Below are 14,892 nucleotides of genomic sequence, written 5' to 3' on the forward strand. Positions count from 1 at the left end.
GCACCCACCACTGGCTAACCAACAAAACCCAACATTCTTTCCTTTCACGCCCTTCAATCTTAGTCAGTTAGTCCTAATCAAAAAAGTGATGCAGCAAACAGTTCAGATGGGTTAGCCAACTGCCATGTCATCAGTTACTTTCATTGTTATCTTCATTTTTTCTTGTACTGATCTAAACTATAGAGATCTGTATTCATTCTTCCATTGAAGAAGGGTAAGCTATAGACTTCACTCAAGATTATACCAAAATCAAAACTCAAATTTGTACCTATTCAAGAGGTCAACGCTTAAAAAGAGGCTCTCATATGAGGGTGAATTTCGCACTCATCCTAGACACCAAGTGGGTGTCCTGTGAACGGAAGTTTGAGAATTAGTATGAAATTGCATTTCCATGTTTGATATTCACACATTGAGAATGAGTTACCTTTCACATAAAAATGGAATAACCATGAAATAAGAAAATGTGAAACCAATGAAATGCAGAATGTGAAAACTATGAGTATCCTTGGGTTTGCTATTCTCATCCCTTGGAATGCATTTATTATGACATGATTACCCTTGATATAAATTTAAAACATCATTTATATCCTTATATATGAATTATACTCCCATAATTATTTTACTAGTGACAGAGAATATAGAAGATTGAAAGGTCATACATGATCTAAAATATAGAAAGTTGAAAGGTGATTGTATTATTTTACCAAACCGAAAAATACAATCCCCTTTCCCAAAAAATCAAGGCCACTCATTTGGCAAATGGCCATGGTTTAGTTTTAACCTTCACCCCAGCAGAGAAAGACAAAGAACGTATTTCCTTTCTCCAACCAATATTCAGAAGCTGCCAAACCAAACCAATACCCAAAAGCCAAACGAACTTAAAAACTCTCCCCAATTCCCAAAAGAACTAAAAAAAGAATCAAAATTAAAATTAAAACGAAAAAAGAAAAAGGAAATTATGGTTTAATTGCTACTTATATACTCCATCCTTCAAATGCCAGCAATGGCCAGCCAAATAAGCATAAAGAAACACAAAAAGGTCATCCTAGCTAGTAAGGTTTCTCTCTACAACATGTTTACATTTGACGGTATTTAACCGCAACGCAACCAAACATCATTTTTTCTTAATTTAGTGAGTCAAATTAATCGTTAATTAATCGGCCTCACTTTAATTTTTTACTTAAATTAAACCACAACTACAAGCACAAACCAAGCAACAGTGAGTCCAAAAGGCAAAAGCTTAATTTCTAAATAATTAATTAATTCTTTATTATTTTTTGGGTTTCCAATTAACCTGCCAACCCGGTCAGTCCAAAACCTTTATAAATGCCCAAGGGGGAGAGTCCCCTCTGAGCCCCTCATCACAATTCACAGCTCAACCAAAACAAATTAACCCATCTACTACTCTCAGTCTCAGTCTCAGAGTTTGTAGCCATGGCTTTGGTGGTGAGATCAGTCTTTGCTGTGGTGATGATGGCGGCGGTGCAGGTGTCCCACGCTTCTGTGTACAAGGTTGGAGGCTCTGCTGGATGGACCACCATTGGCAATGTCGACTACAAACAATGGGCTGCTCCCAAGACTTTCCATGTTGGTGACATTATCAGTGAGTTCATTCTCTCCCAATTTTCTCCCTTGGTTTCTCCCTTTTGCGTAATGTAGGATAGTTCAAACTTTGGTATCAAATTATGCATCACATTTCTAATAGCGGCGAGACACACATGTTCAAGTAAATCATACCAATACAATATATGGTTTTTGATGTAAATACAAAAATTCTGGTTTTCGAGATTTTATCCATCTCTTATATATTGCTCTAATTACTATAATAATACTAAAGTTATTGCATATTACGGCCAGGCCACCTGTTAATCAATATCAACTGTCACGTAATACGATCAGCTAATATAAAATTTGGCATTGAATAAATGTTTCTTTATGGTATTGAAGAGGAGGAGCTCATGATTAATTAAAATTTATAAATGCCAACCATTGGTTGGGGTCATGATGATATGGGGATCATGCTCCCTCACACAGGGGATAGATCTCTTTCAAATTTCCACCCTGACCCATCTTAAGCACGCGTGCTTTCTTATGTTTGTAGCTTTAAGTTCACGTAGAAAAGGACCAAATTAAAGCGACCCCCATATATCTTACATTACACTTTTATGATTTAATCCTCTGCATTTGCATTGGATATTAAAATGTCTAACATGAATGTTTGGCAGTATTAGAATCTGATCAGGGTGGTCCTATATTTACAAAATTAAGATGAAGAATTGAGGATGAGAAATAAATAGGAATAGTTAAAAGAGTCTGGTATAAATAGAATCTCATTGTTGCTTCTCTTTTTCTCTTCTCTCTTTTTTGTGGTTGGGATGATCAGGGTTCGAGTACAATGCTCAATTCCACAATGTAATTCGAGTCACACATGCCATGTACAAGTCATGTAATGTGTCAGTCCCTCTGGACAGCTTCACTACTGGAAACGACACCATCACGATCACCACCAAAGGCCACCACTTCTTCGTGTGTGGGGTCCCCGGTCACTGCCAAGCCGGCCAGAAGGTTGACATCAACGTGCCTCGCCATTCTTCAGCAGCCCCATCTCCTTCTGCATTGGCTGCTCCTACGGTTCCTGCTGCCCCTTCACCTGCACCGGGACCAAACATGGCTGCTCCGCGGAAATCTGTGAAGGGACATTTTGCTTTGCTGGGATTGGCAATTGCGACTCTTGCACTTCTTGTTTCTGGTCTCGCTTAGTGACAGCACGGAGTGGCCCTCATGTTTCTTGGTTTGGGTTATTATGGGCATTGTCAGAGAGTCTTCTTTGTAAGGATTTTTTATTTTATCCTTTCTTTTGAGGCGAATTCAATACTTGCCATACACAGACATATATAGATTATGCAGAAATGTTCACCTAAGAGAATTAATTTGAGGGAGCAGTGACGCACAATGCATCCAAATGCTGATTTACTCTAATGTTTATTGCTCCCAAACTTTGTTGTGTCCAAATTAAGTTCTTTACGTGAATTACAAGACGAACAATAAATTCTACAAGTTGTATCTCCAAATCTCCATTTCCACTTATACCAAGGCATTCCACTGCCGAGTATGGCTCTTTCTAGGGCTGGGTCGGTATCGGTTACCGAACCGCCAAACCCATACCGATGATCGACCCGCAAGCCACGGTATGGCCAGAAATGGAACCGCTGCCGCTATCGCCACCTTCGGTCACCGACAGCTGCGGTTGCGGTTCTTGTCGGTTGCGGTTGCGGTTGCGGTTCTTGTCTGTCGAGGTGACTTTGAGGAAGAGTGCAGCTGGACCATCTGCTCACGACGGCGCACATGAGGAATAGAGGAGCAAGGAGAGGAGAAAGGGCGGTGCATGGTGGCCGGTGGCTGCAATGCAGCGGGTGGGTCACAGTCGTCTATTCGTCCGTCGAGGTGACTTTGAGGAAGAGTGCAGCTGGACCATCTGCTCACGACGGCGCACATGAGGAATAGAGGAGCAGGGAGAGGAGAAAGGGCGGTGCATGGTGGCCGGTGGCTGCAATGCAGCGGGTGGGTCACAGTCGTCTATTCGTCCGTCGAGGTTGTAGGTTGCAGATTGCAGATTGCAGTAGTATGTGTATGGGGAAGAAGAGCTCACAGCAGGGGAAGAAGAAGAGCTTGCAGCAGGGGAAGAAGAAGAAGCTGCTGCCACCAGAAACCAGAAGAAGAAGAAGAAGCGGTCTCGGTAGGTCGGTTTACCGACGGTTCTGGGTTATCCAAACCGCAATCGCCGCCGTGGAACTTCGGTTCGGTCGCCAACCGCCTAATTGGTATCGGTTCACGTCGGTATCGATTTCCGTCAATATCGGTTATGGCGGTTTCAGGCTGCGGTTCGGTTTGGGCGGTACACCGACCCAGCCCTAGCTCTTTCTAGATTCTTCAACAAAATTACCAAAAATCTACTTCCCTTCTTAGAAATGCACCTTCTACAAAAATTTTAAATAGGAATGCGTAGTGAGAACTCCCTTTGACCTCCTTTGTATATATATATAAAAAAAAGCCTAATCAAAAGCCTTTACACATCCCACTTTTTCCTGTCCTTAAAAGAAGATAAACTTTTGTTAGTTTTATATAAACCTCACCAAATGTTTGAACTGCTACTCAAGTTTTGTCACAATGTTGAATAACTGTAAAAACATTCATCACATTTACGCTAGCAGATATCAAAGTATTTCAGATGCTTCCAGGATTAGAGTATTTCAGTAGAATGTAGATTTCAGGACCAAAAAAAAAAACTGAGAGAATTTCAATAGAATTTATTGGAATCCCCCCTGTTGTTTCCTTGCTGATTGCAACATACCAGAGAAATTAAAATTGATACCTACTTGTATGCGGTACTTACTTTTTCATATCTACATTGCTCAGCAAAATAGTCATTTAGCTTCCAAAACTATTCACCAAAATGTCACTCCGCCTTCTATTCAAATCTCAGAGAATAGAAGGGGAGTGAATATCCAGTGATACAGAGGTTCCTAATATATCCAGAGATACAGAGGTTCAAAATCTACAAAAACTGAATGTTACAAACACTATAAAAATTGAAGTTCCGGAGGACATACTTCCACATTTCAACCAAAAATTCAAAAACCCAAAGATTTGCAATATGATGACAGCGAAAAAAAGTTTTACGTAACTCAAATACCAGCAAAAATCGACAGTTACAAGAGGTTTGGAACTTTCCTGTGACAATTATCTATGTGAATGACAATGTACGTTGTAATTTATTGACAAATACATGAATGTCATTGTGTTTTTTGCTCGAAAAATGTTACATCTTCAACACTATTCAGACTGTCAGGTAAGGAATATACAATTGACAACTACACTAATGTAACCACACACCATATAAGATGCAAAATTGTAACTATACGAGATAACAAAAGACAGAGACAAAAGAAAAAGATGAAACAAAAACTAAAATTGAAGTTGAGACCTTCAAATTTCGAGGATATGGTTTGGTTCCATAACCAAATTTGATAATTGTGTGCGTGTATGTGTGTGTGTGTGTGTGTGTGTGTGTGTGAGAGAGAGAGAGAGAGAGAGATCAGGAGTACAAAGTACTATCAACAATGCTATGCACATGGAAGGACACATAATAACACTAAACGTTGACAAGTTACTTTCACTAAATCATTTGTAACAAAGCTAAAATCACGAGAATTTATCTCACCCAATTATTTCTGTTACAGAACTAAAATCACTAGAATTACAATAGATAGCATTTCTCCCGGTTTTTGTGAATTCTAACCTGTCATATATTCACTTTCCCACACTGAAATTCTCTGTCACATTAATCTTCTATGTTACTATGATGCGTCCAGTTATAAATGGTACAAAAATTCAGATGGGTGTGGTCCATGATCCCCTCAGTGCAAGGGGAAAGAATTAATGAACAACTCTAAGTCCTAGATCCTAAGGTAAATTAATAGAGAAAGCTGGAAAGAATCAGATTTCAAGGATAAAGAATGGAGGAATCTGTAAAGAATTAGGTCTTCTAGGATGAATATTGGACATCATTATCAGCCAGACATGATGTTAGACCAGAAGACCAGTGAGAAGTGGGCGCTCCATATCTCCATTCCCTCTGACCTTTCTTTTATTTCGATGTCGAGCTCTGCCATCAGAGAATCATGAAGAGGATTAAAGAGTTGAAATCAAACAAGATAAATGCATGTTTGGGAAACAAATTTAGAAAGCATTATTACAGTTTTGACAACACAGATACTAAATTCTGCAAGTACTGCAGCAACAAGAGTTGTTCACGACAAAAACAGATTGCACAGTCAAGTTTCAGACCTCTATGTGTGAGGCCAAAGAAAAAGTTCCACTGTAGAAAGGATCTATGCGAGTGGTCCATTGAAAGAACCAAGAATAACGTGTTTTGACATGTAACGCTCAGTAATCCTCCAAATAAAAGGCTAAAATGACTGGCAGCCTCACTGCCAATTGAATATGCCGTTCAGCAAACCATATCTAATAGCTACTATGTAAATTAAAAACGATCTTCCTCATTGCAGTTCAATGAACATCCAAACTCACCCGTAAGTTTACAGGTCCGGATCACTGGCCAACTGCATCCTAGAGTTGGATGAATATAACAAACTAAATCACCATAAATGACTCGATCCAAGAAAAAAACAGACAAACAAATATTCATTCATCAAGTCGGTGCATGAATCACACTCAGATACGCAAATATGGAGGAAAGTATTCAGCTTGTGTTCTTGTTATTACGAGTTGTTCATTGGCTTACTTCCTATCCAGTCTATGGGAAAGCAAGTGCCGCATGGCCAAAACCTCTAGCAAGCAGACGGTGACAACGGGAAAATACTTATGCAGGTGCATCAGTATATTCTTAGGAAAGCTTATAAGAAGCGCATTATACTACCAACGAAATAGAAAACTGAAAATCACACTACCATAAGCCTTGAGGGAAGAAAAAAAACTAAATTGAAATGGAAGGAATGATAATTCATGAAAGAGAACCTCATAAGCCAGTATAGCCGGATCAAATAAATGCAATGCGGCATATTGTTTCGTCTCAAATTTACAAAATATATAAAATATTTTTCTGGTCTGCAAACATGTACCTCTCACACTTATACATCTATATATCATTGTATTCCATGTTCCAAACAAAAAACTATGGCTTGAAATCCAAAATGTTGCTGAGCTCAATCAGTTGTTTACGTTCTGGGTAGTGGATGTGCGAGATTTGAATATGACAAACTTGATCACTTGTAAGTCTTGTATACAGCTTATCCACTTGAATGACACTTCATTGGCATCTTTTTATATAAATTTTATTACTTAATCCACACAAAAAAAAAAAAAAGGTGACATTGGCAACATGATCACCTTATACATTGAAGCCAAATTTGTATATGAAGACCATATAAAATGTCACAAGCTTGCCCTATCAAATGCACATCTAACAAGTTCGATAGATTTGACATGAGTAAAGCATCATAGAGACCTTACACTAGTCGATTGGAGCTCCATCGAAGCCAAATCCTCGTTCTCCTGCCAGACAAACCATCAGAAGTCAATAATTGCACTTCCAGTGTTGGTCTAATGTCTTTATGAGAAGGATGATAATACCTCTATCAACAAATCGTTCCTGGTAATCAAGCCAATCACACGAGATGGGCGGGGAACAACAAATATATGTCTCAGACCTAGTTGACGGAAAAGATTATATACCTGCATCATCATCAAGGGAAATATAAATCTAATAAAATTAGAGCTCCAGGCCATAAGAAACTAGGAAGTCTTGAATCAATCACAGCGTTCTCACCTTTGTCAAAGACATATCCTCAGGGACAATGTAAGGAGATGGGTTCAAAAAAGGGGCAAGATCTATGTACATTTCCAAGTCATCTGAAGTCAGATGTATATCATGTATAGATAATCCTTTACTGGAAGCAGGTTTCACGAATTCACTGAAAGTGTGCCTGGAGTACAGAGGACCTGTCAAAAATCTCACAGTAAAAGGGAAGAGCAAGACTATAAACCAGCTTCAAGCATCCACTTGCCTGATAGACCTGGATCCTCTTGGATCACATGGCAAAGGACTATGCTGGAAATCTACCTTTGACTGCAGAAGTACCAAAAGGTGACTGCATCACAAACCATATACTAGAGTTAATTTTTCTCAACTGCTGCATTATTTGCTTCAAACAAACAAAATCAGACATATTATTTGCTTCAAACAAACAAAATCAGACATAAAGGTAGAATATAAAAGCACCATACCTACGAAGCATAAGTCCAATGACAAGTGTTTCTCCATTTCTTGCATGATCAATCACCTGGAAGGAATACAACATGAAACACAAACTTGCATATAAACAAGACTGAGAGAGGAGAGAGAGAGAGAGAGAGAGAGAGAGAGAGAGAGAGAGAGAGAGAGAGAGAGCCTAGCATACAGGGAAGCCATTATGGTTGTTGCTCCGCAAGATAGAAACCAGATCTGCAACCTTAACAACACGAGGGAAGGAAACCACCTTCACAGAATGCAAAATGAGTACAGTGAGATTAACATTTCAAGGAATAAGAATAAAGAAGTCAATGCATTACAAAGGACTGCTGTAAAAGGGTTAAAATCATACTGCTTTTGAAGTTAGTAAGAAATGGGCATCCCCTTTTATATAATAACAAATGGTGTTTCTTTCAACTTTTTTTTTTTTTTCTCCTTTTTCAAAGGGATCCGGTCAAATCAATTTGGCCATAATCATTGGGGTTTAAGGTGGCTCATACTCAGGGTTCCTCATCTTGGAATTTAAATGGATAGTATGGAAGTTCCTGACATGTGAGCTATAGGCACTTGCACATATGGCTCAACTCTAATGTCTACGTATGAGAGGTTAGTTATGCAAAATATATTGCACTCGGCACGTGACCTTCTCTACAATCATAGTAAAAGAGATTTAAAAAATTAAAGTGGCATTCACCCTTTTTCCGCAGGCCTCTTTTGCTGTCATCTTCCGCAGTTGGTACTTGGGTCTTGATTCCAGTAGTGGAATGCTCCTCAGCCGTGCCTGTTCTTCATACAGGCCTTCATTGAAAGCATCACCAACAGCCTGCAAAGGTAATAAAAATTTAAGTATTCTTCCACAGCATCTACAAATATAATAAAAAAAAAAAAATTAAAAAGTGTACCTTCGAAATAAGAAGAACAAGCATTATAAGAGGTAACAATTTCAAATTATTTGTGATTTCAACCATAATAACACATAGAGACACTGTCATCCGCATTGAGCCTCCAAGAAAAGAAGCCGCTCCAAGTAGTGCATATCTGCAGAACCACCAAGCACGGGACGGAAAACACATGAGTACATTGACAAAATATGCTATTTAGTTCTAAAGCTCTGCTAGTAGAGTAAAATGCATCTGATAAGTCTCGAAGATCATAAATGTTCAAGAGACTCACGTTCCCTCTTCAATTTTGAGCTTCTTGTAAAAGTTAACAACAAACATGCCTACAAGGCGTCCATACGTCGATCCAATCATTATTCCAGGAACAAATTGACCAGCTGGAACAGCGGTACCAAATGTCACAACTGCTAATGTATAAAACATAACCTGCAATGCATTAGGAAAAAAAATTATACAAAAATAGAACGCAAAAGAGCACAAGAGAGGAAAAAAACTTTGTTCTTGAAATTTTAATAGTCCAATTACATTTTATTGAAAAAAACTTTTTGGACTGTCCACCAAAAAGGACTGCCAGTACCTTAAAACAGTATCTCAGAAACTCAAAGCCCCTTAGCTTTAGAGTTGAGTTTTATTTTCCTAAATAGGAACGTATGAATCAGCCCCCTAAAGGTTGTACCTGTGAACCAACCCCCTAAAGCGAAAAAGGCACAAGGAAAGAGCAATAGGCCTGACCAAAGGTTATAACCTTTCCTTTGTATCTTTTTCTCCTATGAAAGATTTCTTTGGGGAAGGCAGGTTCCAATGCTTCCCACTTTCTCTATATTATCTGCATACTGCCAGAGACGTGTGTGCATGCACTCATGCATCTCTCCATTTGTTTTCGAGTCTGTAAGATTTGTTTTTCATTACATTTTCTATTCCATCTGGAATGCCTAGGAAGAGTGCTCCTGAATTATAGAATCAAGGATTGGATACGGAACAGCTACCACTCTTAAGAAGTGAGACTTTGCCACCATGGAAAAAAGATAAGATCAATGACACCCAAATGGCAAAAAAATAATGAAAAAAAGATAACATACAAAATAGAGGAGCCTGTTCAATTAACACCATCTTAATACAGAGCTTTTAAGGGAACAAGAAAAGAAAGTATGTTGGTGTATGAGCAGTGTATATGCACAAAAGGCGATTAAGCTATGTAAATAAATCCAATACCAAGAAGGTCAATAAACTTTGGGCACTGTACTCATGAATTGTTTTTGCACTAAACAAATTCCTAATCGCATCATCCTGCAACAAAAGAAAGAAATTCCGTAATAAGCCCTGCAATCTAATTTGCAAAGGAAGAAGATAAATAATCACGTAAATTCTCAAAACCTGCGTATTGAAGAAAATGGTAGCAAGATCATTGTATTCCTTGTCCTTACTGCAAAAAAACTGGAAATAGCATAGAATTAGATATGAATATTCTAAGCTGTCTCAAAATTTCAGACCACAGACCCAAAGTGTACACTCAACACTCAAAAGAAAGAAGATACCTCTTATTAATGAAGAAAGATTATTCCTCAATCAGTAAAACTAACTTAGGTTACATGAGAGACTCAAAATTGGTATGTTCAAAATGATTGTTGAGAGAATTAACAATAATTATCTCTGCTATTTGTTAAAGCCATGAAACCCAAGAGGCTTCCACATACACTGAGCAACTCCAGATAGTTTCTAATTATTTTACAGATAGGTTCCATTAAATCTGCGAATTATTTTACAGATACACTTGGTATACGAGTTATATTTTTCTTTTATAAGTTGGCAATGCAATTTCCACATCATCCTATGAGTGAAAAGAATAGTAAGGTTTATTCATTTCATGCGAAATACAAGAAACAATACCACATGTAAAAATAACATACCAGGAAAAATGGCAAGCAAAAAGAGAACCCACAGCTGATCTCAATAATAATTGAGAAGTAATTATCAGTAAGCATCTTACATTTACATAATTCCCATACATTCCTGGAGGCCGTGGACACTCAATACCAGAATCTGGATCTGCTTCAGGGCATGGAGTGCATTTTCTTAGAAGTGGTAAACCAAAGGAAATAATTGATGTTATCAGAGATATGAGGCACGCTTCAATTATCTGCATTTTGGTGTTTAGTGTGAAAATATTAAAGAAGTTGAAAACAACATGGAAGTATTGAGAGAACAGACATTTCATTGACTATGGTCAAAAACTACCTTGACTCGATTCCCTTTCTTGTGCAAATAATTCCGGCGCCAGTGGGCTATATAAAATGTAAGCTGGTTAAATAAGGCTCCTGAAAAAGAGAGAAAACTAATATCAAGTTCAAATTTATGAGGAAATAAAAAAGAAAAGAAAAGCATGAACACATACATAGCTCGGGCAACGAACACATACCCAGTAATCCTCCAATGACCCCAATAATCGCCATTGGCAAGAACTCCTCAAAAGAGTAGTCCTCTTGACCACTAAATAGAATCAGTTAGGAAGCTAATAAAGGCTCAAAACTAAGGAGAAATATAGAACTGAAGGAAGTGTTTGATCTATTCTTGCAAAAAGAAGAAGGTTTAGATCTTAACTCTGATAAGTCCCATATTATGAAGCCACCAGAGCCAAAATGTCCACACTTTCCACTCTTACACCATCCCATTGCAGTGCGCACCACGACAGCCACAATAGCAGATGTAAAAAAGACACGCCACATAAGTTGACTCTTCCACCTCCAAGATCACAAAAACATAAATGTTGATTAAATACAAACATACATTCTTATAGGCAAATTAATTTTTAAGTATTTAAGAATTTTAAGTCCATAAAAATAAACATATATAAACATGACTACATGCATGAATCTACAAGAATTGAACTTCATTACCAAGATGTAACTTCTTCCAGTGCAAATAGAACACCGCCAACAGGAGCTCTAAAAGCAGCAGAGACTCCAGCTGCACATCCACAGGTTACCTTTTCAAAATTACACAAATGCAAAATGAGAGCAATTTAGAGATACATCACTTCTATCCTTAAATAGAGGAAAGACCAGAGTTGGAAATTTCTGAGAATAGAAAGGAGGATGGTAAGAGTTACAGTAGTTCGATAATAACATAACATGCACTCATTAAAGGGATTCAGGTCTCTTAAAGCGTCCCACTACATATTACCTTCAATAAAACAGAAATTCTGTATATCATTAGGGATAATCAAGAACGGCTACAACTACAGAGCTCATGAACTTGAGGGATAGCAAGTATGGAAATCAAGAAAAGAAACTACAAGAAGAACATTACTGTGTCTATGATTACAATTGCAAGAGAATTTGACAAGTATATATGACTGAAGTGTACCAGCATAATGTCCAAAAGATAGAATCTCCAGTTCCATACAGGTGAAACCTTTAGAGTTCAGACAAGAAAATTGAAAAACATAAATCACTCACAAGATCACGGCGATCCCGGTCACTATTAAAAATGTGTAGCCACCTGGAATTTAGATGGTATTTTGTAGATCCACCCTGTATCAAAATACAACCAAAAAAGTTTAGAAAGAAGAAAAAAGTTTGTAATTCATGCACTAGAAAGATATTATATGTGACATCAAAAACATGTTTGTTAAACAGTTACGATTATATTTAATCAAAGTTGTAAGAAAAAAAGGTACAACAATGTCCAAAAAATTTCTAACACACAAGAACGCTTCAAAGAACAAAAATTCTAAAGATATGTTGTTGTGCGGTCTACATTATACAATTAGAGACCTTTAAAAAGAGCAGTGCGTGCTTACTTGTCCAAGCAAAGAAGCAATACAAGCACCAGTATGAACAAGAGGACCTTCTTTGCCTAAAGCTAGACCACCTCCCACTGAGCCAATGCTCCCAAAAATCTATGCAATCATCAAAAGAAGATTATAATTCAAAGTACATAGTTTAAATCTCAGCAAATAACTTGGAATAACAAAACGGGTCATCATACCTTTCCAATCAAGGTTCTGAAGAGAAGGACACCATGTATATCAACCCCTGTACATTTGAATAACAATCAGCAAAACACTCACCTGACAAATGAGCAATACTCAAAGAAATACATTATAAGTCCATCTTACCATTCAAATAACCCTTGATTTCCGGGATACCAGACCCAGCTGCTGCGGGTGCGAATTGTGTAATGATATATACAGAGGAAAAAACCAAAACTAAGTTGATTAATATGTATACCACAAAACCAGCCACATATGACTTCTGTATTATAGAAAATGTCAATGCAAACTTCCAGCCTGCAAAGTTCTCAACCGCAATATTGATGAAAACAGCAGCCAATCCAGTGCCTGAAAGCAACCCAAATGAATTCACATATATATATCAATACAAATACAGAGGAATTAAAATTTTTAAGTGACACTAAAGCTAGACTCAGTGCAATAGCTATGTCAATCAAAAAATTAAAGAGCTAAATAAGAGCTTACCGATACCGATGAGCAAAGCAAAGAACCACTTCACCACCACGTAATATCCAACATAGAGTTTCCCTCTCTGTGCCTATAGATTCAAACACACACACGAACACAAATTAACCCCGGAAAACGAACATGTGTACAAAATTCAAGCACAATTGGGGTCAAAGCTGTGACCTGCTCTTCCCAATAAGCGTAATTCTCGATGACTTCGTAGTCAAGGCTCTCGACGCCGCCCTCGTCTGTGTGCTTCACGATGCCGACGGAGTCGTCTTGCACGGCTTCCTCCGAGTTCGGGAGGCGAGACCAGGCGAGCTTTGGCGCGTCCATCCCATTTTGCAGGTGATTCGACAACATCGTGTTGGTTACTGGAACTCGGGTTCCGGATCAACGTTCAGAATTCGGATCCGGTTCCGCTCAGCATAACCGATCGGAGATTGAAGGGGAATTAAAATGAATTGGAAACGGTGCTTTTTTTATATGGAATCGCAAAAAAAGTGCTTTTCGGAAGTGCTTTGAGGTGTGGTGGGCTGACTTTGGCGTGGAACCGTGAGTGACTCCCTCCTCCGCTGTGCCTCTGTTTCTGTCCTTATACTATTTTCTTTCTCTTCGCGTTTGTTTGACTATGACTGAAAATGAAAACCATTGCTTTGCAACGAAGCAGGTGTGCGGGATTGGGTTTCGGATCGTCTGCGGTTGTGCTCACGTGGGATTTTGTGCTGCCCAAAATGGACGGCGGGATCGTGGCCTTGCGATGATCGGCGGTTTATGGCGCAAAGTGTGTTTTGGAATTTTCGCGGTTGGAGTCGGTGACGTGGGATAGAGCTGAACGAATAGGTTGAGGAGACTGGTGTAGGGGATGATAGCCCCTGGGGTCGCTGAAGGGAATGTAGTTTGGACTTACGGTTGAGGAAAAGAAAAACTAATTAATATATAGCATGGTTTGTGCCTTTGTGGAATTGTGGGGACGTGTGACACGTGTCCTACCGAGGCGACCAAAGGTGTATCCGTGCATGACTAAATCTTTCATGGACTCCCATGGAAGAGTCTCTCATCAGTGCATGGCTTTAATGATTGTTTAGTCCAACAATTGGAGACCGCAATATCAACCTGTTCATCTTTATTTTTGTAATCCAAAACATAGAATTTCACAAGAGTAATGGTATTTGGCTTTGGCATATTAAGCAATCGGAGTCACACATTTAATTTGAGATATAGTTTGTTACCTATTAGAGCCCATTTAGGATTTAAATTAATAACAATCTAACATGTTGATATATGACAACAAAAAAACTTTTTCACATTATAATAAAGAGGTTGAAAAGCATAACATCAGTGGCCAATGAAGCAGAACCATAGGTAAAATTTATGTATACAGAAAGGTCTACTTACTAATTTGAGTGGTTAAACCATGCGAAAGGTCTAGATCTAAGTCTCCTATTTTGTTTCTGTCTCATTTAATGGCCCTTAATGAAATTCCACCGGTTATTCTACTTGGTGAGCCAAAGCCAAATATGATGGGATCCAGGTCTGAGGTCATTATAGCTTTTTCCTAAAAGTAAATTACTCTAAAACAATAGCATTTAGCGATAAACAAACTCACTTAAAAATTTAAAATAATAAATGATAAATAAATTTACTTTGTACAAATAAAACTCATGTTATGTTTTATTTTGTATTTTTGGTACCAAACGGTCGGTGAAATTTAAAAAAAAAAA

At 38.2% G+C, this 14,892-nt stretch overlaps 2 protein-coding genes across 2 annotated transcripts; one reads left to right on the top strand and one right to left on the bottom strand.

Annotated features, from left to right (window-relative positions):
- The first annotated feature begins 1,380 nt into the window (after window positions 1-1,380).
- LOC147294118 (Cupredoxin superfamily protein) lies at window positions 1,381-3,119 on the top strand. Its single transcript, XM_086233649.1, has 2 exons — window positions 1,381-1,603; window positions 2,384-3,119. Exons 1-2 carry the CDS (start codon window positions 1,435-1,437, stop codon window positions 2,758-2,760), a joined length of 546 nt encoding a protein of 181 aa, XP_086089775.1. The 5' UTR covers window positions 1,381-1,434; the 3' UTR covers window positions 2,761-3,119.
- A 2,074-nt stretch (window positions 3,120-5,193) lies between these two features.
- Window positions 5,194-13,959, bottom strand: CLC-D (chloride channel D). Its single transcript, XM_086230730.1, has 23 exons — window positions 13,352-13,959; window positions 13,187-13,259; window positions 12,827-13,048; window positions 12,697-12,743; window positions 12,509-12,607; window positions 12,165-12,239; window positions 11,604-11,692; window positions 11,308-11,448; window positions 11,126-11,196; window positions 10,945-11,024; window positions 10,697-10,846; window positions 10,084-10,143; window positions 9,922-9,996; window positions 8,984-9,135; window positions 8,713-8,848; window positions 8,505-8,633; window positions 7,980-8,057; window positions 7,807-7,862; window positions 7,587-7,670; window positions 7,349-7,505; window positions 7,153-7,254; window positions 7,028-7,074; window positions 5,194-5,665 (listed from the first exon to the last, which is right to left on the bottom strand). The coding sequence occupies exons 1-23, from the start codon at window positions 13,529-13,531 to the stop codon at window positions 5,587-5,589; spliced, it is 2,382 nt and encodes a 793-aa protein (XP_086086856.1). The 5' UTR covers window positions 13,532-13,959; the 3' UTR covers window positions 5,194-5,586.
- Window positions 13,960-14,892: the final 933 nt, after the last annotated feature.

This window comes from Dryas octopetala, chromosome 2, assembly GCF_963921425.1.
Source record: "Dryas octopetala chromosome 2, drDryOcto1.1, whole genome shotgun sequence".
Lineage (NCBI taxonomy): Eukaryota > Viridiplantae > Streptophyta > Magnoliopsida > Rosales > Rosaceae > Dryas > Dryas octopetala.

Excerpts from the sequence above, each read along its gene's own strand:
- LOC147294118 (XM_086233649.1), top strand. The coding sequence starts at position 1,435 with ATGGCTTTGGTGGTGAGATCAGTCTTTGCTGTGGTGATGATGGCGGCG. Across the intron at positions 1,604-2,383 it reads CCATGTTGGTGACATTATCA|GGTTCGAGTACAATGCTCAA; the intron begins GTGAGTTCATTC and ends TGGGATGATCAG.
- CLC-D (XM_086230730.1), bottom strand. The coding sequence starts at position 13,531 with ATGTTGTCGAATCACCTGCAAAATGGGATGGACGCGCCAAAGCTCGCC. Across the intron at positions 11,197-11,307 it reads ATAATATGGGACTTATCAGA|TGGTCAAGAGGACTACTCTT; the intron begins GTTAAGATCTAA and ends GATTCTATTTAG. Across the intron at positions 8,634-8,712 it reads TTGTTCTTCTTATTTCGAAG|GCTGTTGGTGATGCTTTCAA; the intron begins GTACACTTTTTA and ends TTACCTTTGCAG.